General features: G+C 34.4%; 2 protein-coding genes across 3 annotated transcripts; both read left to right on the forward strand.

Moving 5' to 3' along the window:
• The first annotated feature begins 1518 nt into the window (after positions 1-1518).
• LOC116107534 (methionine aminopeptidase 1B, chloroplastic) lies at positions 1519-6788 on the forward strand. Of its 2 annotated transcripts, none has more exons than XR_004124477.1 (10): positions 1519-1691; positions 1772-1853; positions 2867-3104; positions 3617-3778; positions 3852-3893; positions 4419-4490; positions 4749-4828; positions 4925-4999; positions 5460-5557; positions 5844-5863. XR_004124477.1 is itself a non-coding variant. In XM_031393807.1 (10 exons), exons 1-10 carry the CDS (start codon positions 1565-1567, stop codon positions 6488-6490), a joined length of 1095 nt encoding a protein of 364 aa, XP_031249667.1. In that variant the 5' UTR covers positions 1519-1564; the 3' UTR covers positions 6491-6788. The 2 variants fall into 2 exon arrangements, 1 of the variants encoding a protein (XP_031249667.1); XM_031393807.1 differs by lacking the exon at positions 4925-4999 and adding an exon at positions 6345-6788 and having other exon boundaries at positions 5844-5891.
• Positions 6789-7803: 1015 nt separating this feature from the next.
• Positions 7804-8937, forward strand: LOC116107479 (allene oxide cyclase, chloroplastic-like). Its single transcript, XM_031393742.1, has 2 exons — positions 7804-8117; positions 8190-8937. Exons 1-2 carry the CDS (start codon positions 7889-7891, stop codon positions 8711-8713), a joined length of 753 nt encoding a protein of 250 aa, XP_031249602.1. The 5' UTR covers positions 7804-7888; the 3' UTR covers positions 8714-8937.
• Positions 8938-16827: the final 7890 nt, after the last annotated feature.

Genomic DNA, 16827 nt, shown 5'->3' on the forward strand with positions numbered 1-16827 from the left:
TATATTGATTTTATATCACTTTGGAATTATGTGATAGTGATTCCGTTTATTATATGATTGTAACATCCAAATTAGTTGAGATTCATACTTAATTAGTACATGTACCAGGCACTAATTCAAAGTATATTTGATAGAATAGAAAGATGATGCCCTCTTATGATATTTTGAAAAATGCATGAAATTGATTCTGATTCTCATAAAGCTTGACAACATTGACCACATCAACCCACCAATTCAATCAATTGTTACTCTTAAAACCCCTTAATTTCCATTAATTTGTTAAATTAATTTTGTTTTTGTTTTTGATAACTGGAGTGTTTCGTGTACTTTAATTAATTTTTAAAACCTATTAAATATCTTATAAATCTAATGTTTTAACATCTTATAAGTCTAATATTTTAGATAAATCATAAAATTAGTAATTTAAACCCAATAAATCAATAAAAGTAGCAAACGGACGAACTAAAATATAAAGATTTAAGATTCGGTAGAATAAAATAATCCCCATATTAAAAGATTGTCAATTTACGTGCAGTAATGTGTGACGCACATAACATATCTGCTAATCTAATGAGAAATGTCAAACCCATTAACCAATTTTGGAAGCCGACAATAATATTAATTTAAAACAAGACGCGTTCAAGGCGGAGGCAGAACCACGAATGTGCATGATATTTTCTTAATTACTTTGATTTGACTGGAAGATGTCTTCACAAGTTTCTCTCTATAAATGCTTAATTATGTCAACTGTTGGGTGGTTCAAAATTAATGAGACAGTTTGGATATTTTCATCACAAGAATAATCAACCTGAAATATGTTGATTGTCGACGACATTAAATTGAGTTCGCAGCTGTAATTGGGCAAGTGTCCATGCAATTTGAGCACAGCCGTAGACGACTTTCTCTAGAAGAAGAAGAATATGCATGTGTTCAAACTTCAAACTTTCAATTATCCTGCATGTTTATCTCTGAGAAAATTAGGCCTCCTTTGACTAATATTATTATGTGATTTGGGTATAAATCAATATCATTTTCACTCCATGTTTTAATTTTGGCATTCTAAAATTAGTCAAACTTTAAACACTTTGTCACATCTATTTCCTTCATGTATTTATTGCCATCTTAATCAAATAACATAATACGTAATTTGACTAATTTTATTTCTTTATTTTCAGATTTCATTATACATTGCCTTGGGATAAATACTGGGTTAATTTGATAATTACCACAATTTCAGGGTCATTCAAAAAACTCTTCTTTAGTATTTTCTATAGAGTTTAAATAACACCACTCTTTATTTCGGGCCGTGATCAAACCCAAATCCTCTGTTACTTTGTGGAGGCAAAGCCCAACTATTTGGGCCTTTTCTAATTAGCCCATAGCAGAAGGTTTTATATTTCAAAGTGCTACTGGGTTCGTGCACCTTTAAATAAGCCCATGGACTCTGGTTGACTAGCCCAGCCCATGTTTACACAAAATCCTTTTTTTTTGTTCGAATGACGCGAAGTCCTTTTTCTTTTGTTATCTTCTTCTTGTTCTACTTCACTCTCTGAGTATACCGAGAATGGCATTGGCAGCTTCACTTTCACATGGCTCATCTTCCTTCTTACATGGAGAATCTTCAAATTCAAACTCGAAGTCAACTCTTTTCATGGGAGCTCCTCTCACCTTCTCTGTCTCTACTCTCTCTGGTCTGTCTGTCTGTCACTCTATTACTTTTGCTGCTAAATTAATGTCTAATTAAATGCTAATTATGCTTTGTTCAATTCAGGTAAACAATCATTTTCACAAAAGAAACTTGTCGTCCATTCCAGGAAGATATCTGGTTTGGAGGAGGCGATGAGAATAAGGAGGTATATACTAACCATTTCATATAGTGTTAACGATAAATTTAATTAGTGACACGGAGATAACTCTCCATAATTTTGTCTTATAAAAGCTTTAATTGTCATCTTGGGGATATTGAAGAATTTAAATGGATTGTATTTAAATTAGTATGCAGAAGAACATCACCGAAGGATTTCATTAGCTTTAATACAATTTGTTTGGTAGGTGATTTGAATTTTTTATTTTTTTTTTTAAATATTAAAATACAAGTTCTACTTAGATATAACTTGGATTTAAATACTATGAAAGCAGAAAAAACAAATAATAATAACTTTTTCCTTGTTTTTAAATTTGAACTAGTTTTTAAGTTTATATCCGTAAACTATTTTTAAGACCACCCAAGCGAACACATTTTTATGGATAATACTCTCTAATACCTTTTGTGTTAAAAAAAAAAAAAAAAAATAGTTTCTCTGTTGAAAATTACATATACTCTTCATTTTTCATATTTTTCTTGCAATGACATGTCCACAATGTGTAGTGTTGCTCTTAAAAAATGAGTATTAGTTTCTTGTATAGATAAATAGAAAGAGAAAGGATATTTTGGAGAAGCAAGAAACAGATAACCTAAGGCACTTCTATGCTCTGGCTACTCAATCCACAGGTTCTAACTAAAGGGCTTTGAGTTTTAAAACAATGAATAGGTTTTTGGTTTGTGGTTCCATGTAAAGCAAGCATATTTAGGGAAACTGGACATGTACTCCTCATAAATTCATGTTGATTGTATTAGCTTCTAAATAATTGAAGTTGAAACTTCTCCCTCCATCTAAGTGCTTTTGGATTAGGATTAAGGTTGTAATTAAAGTGCTTTCATAAAAATATAAGGATTTAAAATCATTTATGTGCTTTTTTTTTGTGTCATCACCTAAGTTGTATCTCAATATTATGAATCTGTTTTTTTTTTGGAAAGTGTGGCATCTGTGTATGTGGTTCTATTGTTCTATATTTGCCTCATTGATTGATTGTTCGTCATCTGAAGAGAACGTGAGCTTCAAAGTAAACCAAAATTTAGGAAAAGGCCGCCTTTGAGGCGCGGAAAGGTATCACCTCGTTTACCTGTGCCTGATCACATACCAAAGCCTCCTTATCTAAGTTCAAATATACTGCCAGAACTTTCCCCTGAGCACCAGATTCACGATTCTGAAGGCATCACTAAGATGAGGGCTGCATGTGAACTTGCTGCTCGAGTCTTAAACTATGCAGGAACTTTGGTTAGGGTAAGAATTGCTATATCATGTAATTATTTGAGTACAAAACAAATCAAGAATTGGATTTTTTCATGAAAACTGTCTAATTAAAGTAACTTTAGCTGGTCTGGATATGCAATGAATCATCCGGTTGAATATGTCACTGAGGGATAAGCCACGTTCAGGGGCTTAAGTGTATATGCAGCATCTACGAAAGCTTCCATCTTCTAGATTTTTTTTTTTAGTGTTCATGTAAAAAATTTCTTAATTTTGATTTGGAGACTTCTATTGTTCTCTCTGGAAGCAGAAAAGACGTTGCGAGTTAAAAGTTTCTGTTTTCAGGATCAAAGAATTAGCATGCACTTCTTTCTTGATCATCCACATCTAGGAATAATTTTTTTTTTTTTTATTTTGGGTAAATAGTAGTGTTAGTATGTTCTGATTTAACCATTGCATGTTTTCCTCTTAGACATTTGATCCTTGAACTCTTAACCTGATATATTATTGATACTTCAGTTACATATTTTTTTAAATCTTATCAGCCATCAGTGACGACAAATGAAATTGACAAAGCAGTGCACCAAATGATCATAGAGGCTGGTGCTTATCCTTCACCTCTTGGTTATGGAGGATTCCCCAAGAGTGTCTGTACATCTGTTAATGAGTGCATGTGTCATGGAATACCAGATTCTCGCCAACTACAGGTCTGTTGTGTACCTATTTGTTTATTGTATGACAAGTACATATATCATCGTTACTGATTTGTTCTGTTTACAGGATGGTGACATAATAAACATTGACGTGACAGTCTATTTAAATGTATGTTCTTAATTACTTTTATCCTAGCTTGTTTATGAATATGCTTGAAATATTGTCTGAATGCTTAGTGTTGACTGCCTGACACATCAAGTTGGTTATCATCTCTTTGTATATAGTGATTACTAATTTGATCATCAATGGGATCCATGTCAGTATATGTATTTATAAGCTACAATGGCATTGGATTATCTGAGGGGGGAAATAAGTGACATTGAGAATGATTAGAACTGTAAAGAATTAGTAATATAATGTAATTGATTCTTTGTTCAGGATTTTTATGTTGCCATATTATGGTTGGCTGATCTTCTTAGCCAGCATGTATTTTGGTGCCTCATTCACTTAAAATATCCTAACCGTTCTCTTGAACAAAATTTCACAGGAAGAAAATACGCTCCTTAAATACTTAATCTTTCTGAGATATGAATCGTGTAATCTAACTCTGTAGTTTCATGGCTTAGAGGAGTTTCAGAATTTGAAGAGTGTAAAGCTTATTATTCTCTGTATGAAATGAGCTTCCTTTTGTAGGGTTATCATGGAGACACATCAAAGACCTTTTTTTGTGGCAATGTCAGTGATGCACTTAAACACCTTGTGAAGGTAATTTTTTGTTGATTCTTGGAAGGATAACTATTAATTCGGTTTGTCTCAACTAACTGTCACGATGTTAAACTTATTTGAAAAACTTTAAATATCTGTCTGTACTCTGCTGTTAGTTGTACACGTTCTTCTTTGCTTTTTCTGTAATTTTTATTTATATATACATGATTACAAATGGCATACATAATCTTCAAGTTTTGCTTTGCACTTCACTGTTAATTTTATTTGGATGTTTTTTACATTGTTACCTTGTGATAGGTAACTGAAGAGTGCTTGGAGAAAGGCATAGCTGTTTGTAAAGATGGCGCTAATTTCAAGAAAATCGGAAAGAGAATCAGGTATAATTTCTCTTTTTTTTTGAGAAAATGTCCGGACAAAACATTTTTATAGATGATACACAGCAGCAAAATTTTACCAGAAAAGCTATGGTACAGATGGCAATTGTTAATCAGAACAGGGTTGGAGACGAAATTTGTAGTGTGATACTTAGGGAGATCCATCATCACTAGGTGATTTCTGATCACTCCTGTGTCTCTCATTTTTCTCACATTAATACCATTCTCTTTGGTATCCTCTCAATAATAATTTAAAACACTATTGTCTACATTTCCTAGAAAATGCAAAAAAATTATTTTATCCTATTTATTTCAACCAACTCCTTTGCAATTTTTTGACATCATAACTTAAAAACTTAGTTACGTAAAAGGGAGTTATTTGGTAGAAGTATTTCCTGCATAAATTGAAATTTTAAGGTGGTGTAGCAGTTGCTGAATCCAAAAGGCAGATCATCTTATTCATTTATAACATTCATAGATATGTTTCTTGCTTATCTGATTGAGGATGAGTTTTCTGGTACATTGTTATCTTGCTTTAATGTGTAATTCTTTGGATGAACTGATGAATACTAACATGATGCAATTGTCAACTGTTATACTTGTTCTTAACAATTTAAATGGATCATTGTCTCAGTGAGCATGCTGAGAAATATGGTTTTGGTGTAGTGGAGCGTTTTGTTGGCCATGGTGTAGGGACAGTATTTCATTCTGAGCCGATCATATTACATAATCGTAAGGATCCCCCAATTATTTTGCTAATCAATTTTTTTCAAGTTTAAACATTTACAGATTATCAGTCAAAGTTTAAACTGTTCTTAGATGTTTAGACATGCATGACATTTGAACAATAGTGGACTTATATCTTACTGTTTTTGACTTTTTCTTTTTTAATTTTTTACTTCCGAAGGATACTTAGGTTTGCTGATAACTTAAGTAATATGCTGTTAAATTATCTTTTGTATTAGTAGTGATTATTGTACCAAAGGTCTTCTGAATGTAATTATTAATTATTTGACAGGCAACGAGAAACCTGGTTGCATGGTTGAAGGTCAAACTTTTACAATTGGTGAGTGCATTTCTTTCTTTCCTGGGAATCCAGGAGGCATTTCGATTATACATGATTCCCAACTTTTATTCAGGTTAGACTGGCAAAGCTCATGTCAAACTTGTCAACCCAGACCCATCTGAAATAAATTGCTCTGGGTGGTAATTATGTTAGATTTTTATGGGCAGTAGAGGTGCTCCTTTCGACTTTTCCCTTGCTAACTGCTAGTCAAGGTAGGATTTGTTGGGTGATGAGAACTGTTCCAAAAAAGTGAGCTATGAGTTGGCGGAACTATTAATTTTTTTTATTGTTAAGATGAGAAGTGAAACTGGGTTGAGGGTTAGTTAATGTAATTTGGAGTAGACAACAATCAGGTTTTGGACTATCTTAAATTCTTAATAAAAAATACCATAAAATGTTGTGATGATGACGCAATGAAACAGATACTATAATTCATTTGAAATCTTATTGCAGAACCAATTCTTACAATGGGAAGCATCGAGTGTGTAACTTGGCCTGACAATTGGACAACTTTGACAGCTGATGGCAGCCCTGCTGCTCAGTTTGAGCATACCATTTTAATTACTAGAACTGGCGCTGAAATTTTAACACAGTGTTAAATTTTTTTTTTTCCTTTTTGGATACATCTAATTTTTTGGCCCTATTATTCAAAACTGTACATACATAGTGAAGAATGCGGAGCAGCTTCCATCCATTCAGCTCATTTAAGTTTTGAAATGGTTCAAGGTTGATGATTATGCCCTTTTATTTTAAAACAGTCTCTTTTGATTGTTTTTTGCTTGGAAAAAGCTTAGATTGTGTTTACCGCAGTGGTTGAATGAGTCAAGTGAGGTTGCTTTCCTTCCCATTCACTAGAACATAAACCTAGTTTTGTAACAAGAATATTCATTAAACCCTCACTTATTTTGTTTTAAATCAATATTCCAAAATCTAAATTCAAAAGAGTATGCGTGCAAAATAGGTTTTTGATGAAAAGGACAATGTTATATATAATAAAAGGTTAATAAGTCATGGCAGCATTAACAGGTAGTTATATTTGGATCTTGTCAGATCACAAGTTATGTACTGCATTATTCGATGATTAATTTGGGTTTTGCACTTCTTGGATTCCTTTTCAGTGAAAATAAATAAAATATGAAAGCAATGGCGACAGAGTAGAATATGTGAAATTTCCACCTGTTTTCCAACCGGTTTCGTAAGTTGACCCCCAAGTAAGCACCGGCTTTGTAGCAACTAAAATTACAAGAAGCACATGTCTTTAGTCCACACTCCACAGTTTTATTTATTTTATTTTTTATTTTTTATTGCACGTTGCAATGTAACCTAAACCTAATGCCTTTGAAATGTCTTCGCAAAGGTTTGCTTGCATCGACGTATTATCCAGAATCTGTTGTATATTTTTAAGATAATTATCAAGAGCATTTATATATTTCTACAAACTAATGAAGATGAATACTCTCTTATAGCTTATTTTATTTGATAAATAGGCGGCTATTTAATTTTAATCTTAAATTATTGCAAAACTAATTAGTGCTAATAAACAATGTGAAACACCTTTCCTCTAAAAACTGTGATTGGATGGTGGAAGATATAAAATAACATATGTTTTGTGAAGTAAGAAAAGTACCCTTTATTGATATCAAGAAAATGTTGTCCAATATGAAAATGAGGACAACCTGTTTTGCATATTTAACAAAAGAGCCACATGAAGACCACCATACCAAGTCTCATTGACGCCGACCATTCTTTATGCTAATGTGAATCATGCTCCTATTGAAAATGCAAATCATACGGGTTTTTAATCTTTGATCTACAAATTTCCACCGTACATTTCTCTTTTTCCTTTCAATAAACAAAAAGAAAACCCCACGTGCTCATCAACATAAACTTTATAATAATAGTACAACACTCTTGTATTAATATGCTCCACTTTCATCTCTCCGTCCATCTTCAACCTTCTCCATCTCTTATCAAACCTAACTTTACCAAATCAATCAATGGCTTCTGCAACCTCTCTCAAGACCTTTTCTTCCCTCAAGCTCTTCAATCCTAGATCCTCCCATAACCAATCCCTCCTAGCTCTCAATCTCTCTCAGAAATACTCTTTTTCTTCTCAAAACCTCAAACTCAAACATTTCTCACCCTCTAGATCAAGCTCCAAGAACATCTCCACTACAGCTTTCTTCTTCAACAAATCAAACCCCCAGCGCGATCCTCCTACTCCCAGTAAGTTTCTCTTTAAACTAATTTTAAACTAATTATTACCGTGAAGATCACTTATTGAATTTCTTTTTTCAGCTAAAGTTCAAGAATTGTTTGTCTATGAAATCAACGAACGAGATCGAGGAAGCCCAGCAGTTTTAAAACTAAGTAAAAAAGAAGTGAGCGCACTAGGTGATCTTGTCCCATTCACCAACAAGCTTTACAGCGGAGACTTACAAAAGCGTTTAGGCGTCACCGCAGGCTTATGTGTGTTGATCCAACACGTGCCGGAGAAAAAGGGTGATCGTTACGAAGCCATTTACAGCTTCTACTTCGGGGACTACGGCCACATCTCAGTTCAAGGACCTTATTTGACTTATGAAGACACCTACTTGGCGGTGACTGGTGGGTCTGGAATTTTTGAGGGTGTTTATGGACAAGTAAAATTGCAGCAGCTTGTGTTTCCTTTTAAGTTGTTTTATACTTTTTACTTGAAGGGTATTCCTGATTTGCCTAATGAGCTTCTAGGAACTCCGGTGGAGCCGTCGCCCGCTGTTGAGCCGGCTCCAGCGGCCAAGGCTACGGAGCCTCAGGCTACTATTCCTAACTTCACCACCTAAAGCTCATGAGGCTCATAGATAACATAAATAAGGTAGCGAATAGTTGGGGAAGCCATTGTGTTTATGTAGTTAATTTCTAGTTTTCTTTTGCAAAGCCGATGTATGAGTTTAGCTATTCGTCGGAGGACTTTTTGTATCAGATTTGTGCAAGTTAGATCCAATGTATTTTAAGTATGTTGTATGTCTTTTATTTCAAAAGAAGAATTGATTCTCTTGGATCAAAATCATTCATAACTTTTAGAATATCTTGTTGGTGAAATGGTATCTGATAACATTAAAATTGGTGAATTGATCTCCATTGGTAGTTATATTTTGGACAAGTTACATGATCCAATCTTAATTAGGACAGAATAATAAAAGTTGTTGTAGTAAGAGTTAAAAAAAAAAAAATTGAAAGATGATGGTGGTGATAGAGGTACTGAGAATTAGAAATTAAAAATGTTTTGCAGCTGTGTCTCGTAAGAAGAAGAATAATAATAAAGAAAAAGAAAAAGAATCTCAATTCAAAGCTGAGGTTCTTCTTCTTCTCTCTTTTTTTGTATTGTTTAAGATAGAACAAGTTAATACAAAATATTGTGTAGGTGAAGGAGGCCATGATAAAGCCCATGACATGAGATAGTAATTAGAAGAAGTGCAGATACAAGTGAATGAAACAAAGAGTAGGCTCAACAGACACAGTCCTGCCGTTGGAATGAAGAACATCAGGTCCACAATCACAGTTCCATTTCCATAGTGGACAACTATCTCTTTCATTTAGGATCACTCACTCACATTCTTATTTCTTAATCACTCCAATGCTTTTTAACTAATTTATATTGCACACTCTTTTCCTAAGTTATATTTTTGTAATTTTCTTATAGAGTTTTACTACTGAAATATAACTCTCTATCTAGTTCTTTTAGTTATATATAATTCATATTTTTTGTTGCAAGTGCAATATATATTTTATATTATTAATTATTAACAGTATGCAACTTTAGTCCTTCTTGAGTAATATATCATCTCTTTCAATTGTGTACTTGTGGATTAATAAAGTGGAAGTTGTGAAAGAAAGAAAGAAAGCGAACTACTTTCCTGAATAATGAATAGACCACATTACATATACATATACGATTACTGAATCGAATACTGAATACTTTCCCGACCCCTCATAACTGGATGATGAGTATATAGTTCAAACTGCAACTAATTTATAAATGAATTAATGGTTTATTCGAAGATGAGAAGGTCATCACAGTAAACCAGTCCACAATCCAATCAATCAATTTCTAGAAGATAATGTAGTAAAAATGTATCAATCAACTTCATCGGCAACCACCAGATTGCCCTTACGTGATTTGGCAGAAGAATTATATTGGGTTGTTTGGGTGATACCATGTATTGGAGAGAGGTGTAAATTTGATAAAAAAATTCACTGTAAAAACTAAATAAATGTATCAATTTATACATTTATTTAGTTGTGGAGACGTTGAAAGCCGATGAAGTTGAAAGCCGAGACCATCGGGAGCGAACGAGATTGCCTTCGCACAAGAGATGAGAGTAACCTTCATCGAAGGAGATGTTGGAGACGTTGAAAGCCGATGAGTTGTAAGATAAAACTACTGAAAAGCAACACAAATACAACGAAGGAGAGACCACTTTGATGATGCCAACCCATTTTTTTTATATTTTATTTTGGATTTAATTTATATATAATATTATCCCACGTAAATGCTTAGAAATTTCTTAGAGGAGAGAGCTTTAACGTGACTAGTTGTCTGATCCTCTATTGGATATTGATAATTTGTTCAGATATTCATTTGAGTTTTTTGTTTATGACCCTCAGAATTCACCGAAAGATGAACCTGGTATGCTCAAAGCAGTTCAGAATGTGCATGCAATGATAACAAGGAAGTAGCTACTGGAACAGATCCAAAAATGTGTTTGTATGTGGATTTAGTCAAGGAGGTCTCTCTCTCTCTCCCTTTCTTCCAGACGTTCACAGAGACACACTAAATAAGACTTACTGTTTTGCTATTTTTTGTGCAACTTGATCATGGCGCTGAAGAATCCGTGCTATTTCAGCCATGGATTTCAGAGCATATTTGTATCTGAGCTGGTAGACTGCTGCAGAGTGTTGGAAAAGGGCATCGTGCTTGGGCAGCACAGAAGAAGGAAGCAGCATGGAGGTTGAGAAGGGTTGAGTTGCAGCTGGAATCAGAAGAATCGTCCAAAGTTTTTCTTTAATTTGTAGAAACCAACGCCCATCCAAGCTTTTTTTTTTTTTTTTTTTATAGGACGTAAATAGGAACGCCCGTCCAAACATAAGGGACGGCCGTTCCCAAAGTTTTACAAATTTTTTAATTTTATTTTAATAGGGACGAGCGTCAATATTATATGGACGCCCGTCCCTCGAATATGGACGAGTGTCCATGTGAGTGAACGATCGTCCAAATTTTTTGGAAGGCCGTTCACTAGAAAAAAAATTGTAAAAAAATGGAAAGACGCATTACACATAGGCCGGTACAAAAATTCGATACTAATAGTTCGGTGTCCGTAGTGTTATTGTATATATTTATACATTGTACACTGATTGATTTTTTCATTCAAATCCTGTTTGAATTTCAAAAATATCATGCTCATGTGATTATAAAAAAGTTTCTTGTACACTGTGACCACGCACTAATCATCTCAACTTTCCTTCAAATCCACACAAAGTCCAGGATTTTTCCCTTGTATTTAATTAACATCCAACTTTCTTTTATGTATACTTTTGAATATTAAACTTGATTTGGGCCCAATAATATTTGGATTTATCAACTAAAACCTAGCTTAATATTTTTTTTCAAGCCCAATGTAAAACTCATATGTGGCCCAAATAATAGGCTTTGTAACTAAAAAGATCTTATTTGTTAGAGAGATGTTAGATAGCTATTAATTGTGAAAAACGTTAGATGATACTCCCTCCGTTTCCAAATAAATGACGTTTTGGTTAATTGCACACTTTTTTATACTCTGATTTTTTTAATGTAAACAAAAAGAGAGAGGAGGCGTGGGCATACAAAAAAGTGGAGAGAGAGACACATAGAGCAGAGAAAGAGAGAGAGAGGAGATGTGGGCCATCGCAAAAAAGTTGAGAGTTGAGGCAGACACACAGAGCAGAGAAAGAGAGAGAGGACATGTGGGCCATCGCAAAAAAGTGGAGAGTAAAGATCAGACAAGACAAGCGACACTTATTTTAAAAAAAAATGACATCCTCAAAACGACACTTAAAAAAAAACGGAGGGAGTATTTATTAGGCGCTACAATAAAATTATTCTACAGTAACATAAAAAAAATGAGGCTTTCATAACACTTAAAAAGTGTCATTACTAATTATTTTGTTGTACTTATTGAAAGTTATAAAATGAACTTTCAACAAGTACAATAAAATGCTATTATTAAGCATATTATAACACTTAATCATAGTTGCAAATGATTTTATGTTACATTCTATAAGTGCTATAAATTAGTTATTCGTAACATTCTTAAATTTTTATAGGTTAGTTTTTTGTAACATCCTTAAAATATTATAGATAAGAAATTTATAACATTTTTAAAATGTTGTAGATAGGTTTTTCATAACATTGTTAAAATATTGCAGATAAGTTAATATATGTATCTTGTATAACATATATAAATACTATTATAGTTGTTACAAATTATAAATAATGATATACTAATCTTATTTGAAACAATTTTATAAATCTGAAGATAAATTTTTTAAAAACACATTTCATTAATAAACTTTCATATATAAAAAGCTTCATATTATTAGATGACAACGGTTATACTTGCTATTATACTTTAGTTAGTTTTATTATCCTTTAGTTAGTTTGTTATTTAATTTTTGAATATTTCAAATGTAAATCTGATTGTATCTAAGCTATATCCTTAACTTTAGGATCTTTTGTTATCTTTTTAACTCTTCTCTTGTAATATATATTTCTTTGAGGGGGCGTTTGGTTCAGGGAATGTTGGATTACTGAAAAGTTAGATTACCTTGAAGATTACTGGGAATCCTTAGGAAAATGTGTTTGGTTAATTGGTGGATATATTATGTTAATATGTTTGGTTGGGAGGAATAAATTGGTGGGTATGTTATTTAAATTACTGAATTGTCCTCTAATTAAATATTATTTTTAATATTGATTATTATAACCCTCTGCATTTAAAAACTTAGCAAAAACAACCCCATAATAAAAGTTTGGAAAATCAACAAAGCACCCCCATCAACCCAGCCGCTGTCGGCCGCCGGCAACCACACCGCAGGCCACCGGCAACCTAACGGTGCATGAAAGGTAGGAAATGGCCTCCGTGCGCCGTATGACCATTTTTGGCCAAAGATTTGGCCGAAAATGGCCAGACTTGACAAATCTGGTCAGAAATGGCCATATTGGCGCACGACAACCATTTTTAGCCTTCTGTGCGCCGTTCCGGTGGCTGGCCACGGTGATGGTTGCCGGCGGCAGGTGGGTGGGGGTGGTGTGCTTGGATGGGCTACAATTTGTTTTGAATTCAAGGATAATTTTGTCAAAAAAGTTAATTAATTAGGGTGAAATAGTAAAATCCATATTCATGTAAATAAATTTAAAAATAAGGGCATTATTGTCTTAAAATTTTATTAATCAGGGATAGAATTGTAACAAAAAAAAGATTACTCTGGTAATCTTAGAATACCTAAGAAAATAGAGGTAATCAGATTACCTCCAATATTACTAATAGTAACTACTATTGGTATTTAAAGATTATCGGAATCTTATATTACTTGACAACCAAACGTGGTAATCAAGTAATATACGATGATATAACTCTAGTAATCCTACATTACCTCCAACCAAACGCCCCCTGAATAATAATGAAAAGATCTGACTTTGGTCCCACAACATAATACAATCACATGGTAGTAGAGTATTTTCTTTTTCGTTGAAAAAAAAAAAATTCTTTTTTCTGTTTTTTCCCTTCTTTCTTCAATAGCCACAAGGACCACTCAAACCAATCCCACAATCACAACCACCCCTCCAGCGAACTCAACCACTCTCCACACCAATGAATTTCAACTCATCACCATAAACACCTCTGCTCAAGCTCCACTCAAACTCACTCCTAGCAACTATGCCTCTTGGAAGCTTTAGTTCCAAGCTCTCTTTATCGGGTATGATCTTCTTGGATATATCGATGGATCCAAGCCTTGTCCACTTGTCAATCTAATTGCAAATAACTCAACAACACCAAATCCTGCCTACGATAGATGGGTTTGCCAAGATCAACTCATCCTGAATGCTCTCATTGACTCACTTTCTTCTACAATCATTTCATTTGTTGCCAAAGCCAAAACATCACAAAAAGCATGGACCATATTGGCCAACACGTATGGCAAAACCATCTCAACTCTTCTAAAAAATACTACCAAAGGTATTATAAATATTACAAACTTCCTTCACTTAGTTAAAGCTTGTGTAGATGAACTTGCTATACTTGGTGCACCAATGGATGCGGAAGATCTTACCAAGAAAATTCTAGATGGGCTAGGAGATGATTATAAAGAATTGGTCAATGTTGTTCAAGCTCATGATAACCCCATCTCATTTGATGAATTTCATGAGAAACTTCCAACATTTGAAGCTTCTCTTCAAGGAAAAACAAAGGAATCTGCTAATTTTCCCGCCACTGCCAATCCAACAAACAGGACCAACACAAACCGACGCTTGCAAAACACAATAATTGGTGTCCAATTCCTCCTGGCAACATTGGCTGGCGTTCGTCACCCAATTCCAATACCCATCCTCTAATGACTACAAATTCTAGCACACCACCCTATGGCAATTGCCTACCGCCACGCCTTTACTTGGGCCATTGCTGGATTTGTGGTATTCAAGGACACACAGCCAAGCGATGCTCGTCATTCCAATTGGTGCCAATTCAACCATCCAACATAGGATCTACACCGCCGCCAAGTACTCTAACAACACCTTGGCAACCTCGGGCTCACTTTGTTGCTAATGTTGCCTTTAACAATCCAACTTGGCTTCTTGACAGTGGTGCATCTCATCATGTCATAACGGACTTGAGTAACTTATCTCTTTATGCACCTTACACTAGCTCCGATGATGTTATGATTAGCGATGGCACGGGTCTTTCCATCACTCACATTGGTTCAACTTCTCTTTTCACCCCTAACACTTCCTTTAAATTGAATGATGTCCTTTGGGTGCCAAACATTAAAAAGAACCTAATTTCATTTTCTCAATTTTGCACCACCAATAATGTCTTTGTTGAGTTCTTACCAACTTCTTTTCAGGTGAAGGATCTTCATACGGGGGCATTTCTTGTGCAGGGCAACACTAAGGATGGTGTGTATGAGTGGCCGACTATCAAGTAATGCTCTCCAATTCTTGCCTTTTCAAGTGTCAAAACCACCTTCTCAAATTGGCATCATAGATTAGGACATCTAGCGTTTCCCGTTTTAAAGCATATTATTTTTTATTATCATTTAGATTTGTCATCTCCTTTATCCAAAGATTTTTTAATGTAATGCATGTTATTACAATAAGAGTCATAAGCTACCATTTTCTACTTCATCTCTTGTCTCCTCAAAACCTCTTGAAATTATTTTTTCTAATGTATGAACTTCTCATGTTCTTTTGCATGATGGTTTCAAATATCATATCATTTTTGTTGATCATTTTACCAAATATATCTGGTTTTACCCATTAAAAAAAAAATAAGTTTTGAGGTTGAAGATATTTTTATATGCTTTAAAGCCATTGTGGAAAATCATTTTCAAACCAAGATTCTCACACTATACTCAGATAATGGGGGTGAATATAAGGGCCTTAAAGATTATCTAGCTACAAATGACATTTCTTATCTCACTACTCCACCACATACAGCTGAACATAATGGCTATTTAGAAAGACATCATCGTCACATAGTTGAAACTGGCCTCACATTACTTTTACATGCTTCTCTTCCATTAATTTTTTGGTCCCATGCTTTTGCTACAACTGTCTATTTAATCAATAGAATGCCAACTAATACACTTGACTTTTCCTCACCTTATGAATTAATTTTTGGTACTACTCCAAACTTAAGATTTTCGGGTGTTTATGTTATCCTTGGCTTCGACCATATTCCTCCCATAAACTTGATGCTTGCTCCGAACCTTGCATTTTTCTTGGGTATTTGTTATCTCAAAGTGCTTATTTGTGTTTTGAACCATCTTCCAAAACAATATTCATTTCACGTCATGTCCAATTTGTAGAATCCATTTTTCCATACACATCTCTATATGATCATCTATCACATCCTGATTCCACTACCATTGGTTCATGGGTTCCTCCAATAATAACTGTTAAATTTCCTAGTCATTCACAGTCGGTAACTACTACCTCATCTAATGTGCGCCCACAAGAGATTCCAACATGTACTGATCCTACATCAGCACCCCCCTACCTTCATCACCACCAATCCCTTTACCCTTGACTACAGTATTGGAACCTAATCAACACAATCCTCCTTCAACACCAACAACCCAAGCCTGCAACCAACAATCAACCCAACAACTTAACAACCCCACACAAATACACCAAGCTTCTTCACCTCCTAACCCATATCGCATGATAACCGGATCTAAAAACAACATTCATAAGCCACTAAGAAAACTTAACCTTCACGCTCACCTTAACATCACCTCCGCCATTGAACCCACCATTGTGACCTAAGCCCTCAAAGATCTTAATTGGCGTCGGGCCATGTCTAAAGAGTATGATGCTCTAGTTCAAAATGGGACGTGGGAGCTTGTATCTCTTATCACTGCCTCCAATATTGTTGGATGTAAATGGATATTTCGTATTAAAGGACATTGTGATGGTTCTATTAACATGTTTAAAGCTCTTCTTGTAGCCAAAGGTTTCCATCAATAACTCGATGTTAACTATTATAAAACATTTAGTCGTTTGTAACCACTATTGCGAGGCTTGTTTTTAGCATTGCTGTTAGTCATGGTGGGCCTCTTCAATAATTAATGTCAATAATGCATTTCTACAGGTCATCTATCAAAGATGTTCATATGGCCCAACCATGGGCTTCATTGA

Source organism: Pistacia vera, unplaced genomic scaffold (genome assembly GCF_008641045.1).
Source record: "Pistacia vera cultivar Batoury unplaced genomic scaffold, PisVer_v2 Contig539, whole genome shotgun sequence".
NCBI lineage: Eukaryota > Viridiplantae > Streptophyta > Magnoliopsida > Sapindales > Anacardiaceae > Pistacia > Pistacia vera.

What these genes read in the sequence shown, in the direction of transcription:
- LOC116107534 (XM_031393807.1), top strand. Translation starts at nt 1,565, where the DNA reads ATGGCATTGGCAGCTTCACTTTCACATGGCTCATCTTCCTTCTTACAT. An exon ending in CTCTGTCTCTACTCTCTCTG is followed by an intron (nt 1,692 to 1,771) that starts GTCTGTCTGTCT and finishes TGTTCAATTCAG; the next exon opens with GTAAACAATCATTTTCACAA. An exon ending in CACTTAAACACCTTGTGAAG is followed by an intron (nt 4,491 to 4,748) that starts GTAATTTTTTGT and finishes ACCTTGTGATAG; the next exon opens with GTAACTGAAGAGTGCTTGGA.
- LOC116107479 (XM_031393742.1), top strand. Translation starts at nt 7,889, where the DNA reads ATGGCTTCTGCAACCTCTCTCAAGACCTTTTCTTCCCTCAAGCTCTTC. An exon ending in GCGCGATCCTCCTACTCCCA is followed by an intron (nt 8,118 to 8,189) that starts GTAAGTTTCTCT and finishes TTCTTTTTTCAG; the next exon opens with CTAAAGTTCAAGAATTGTTT.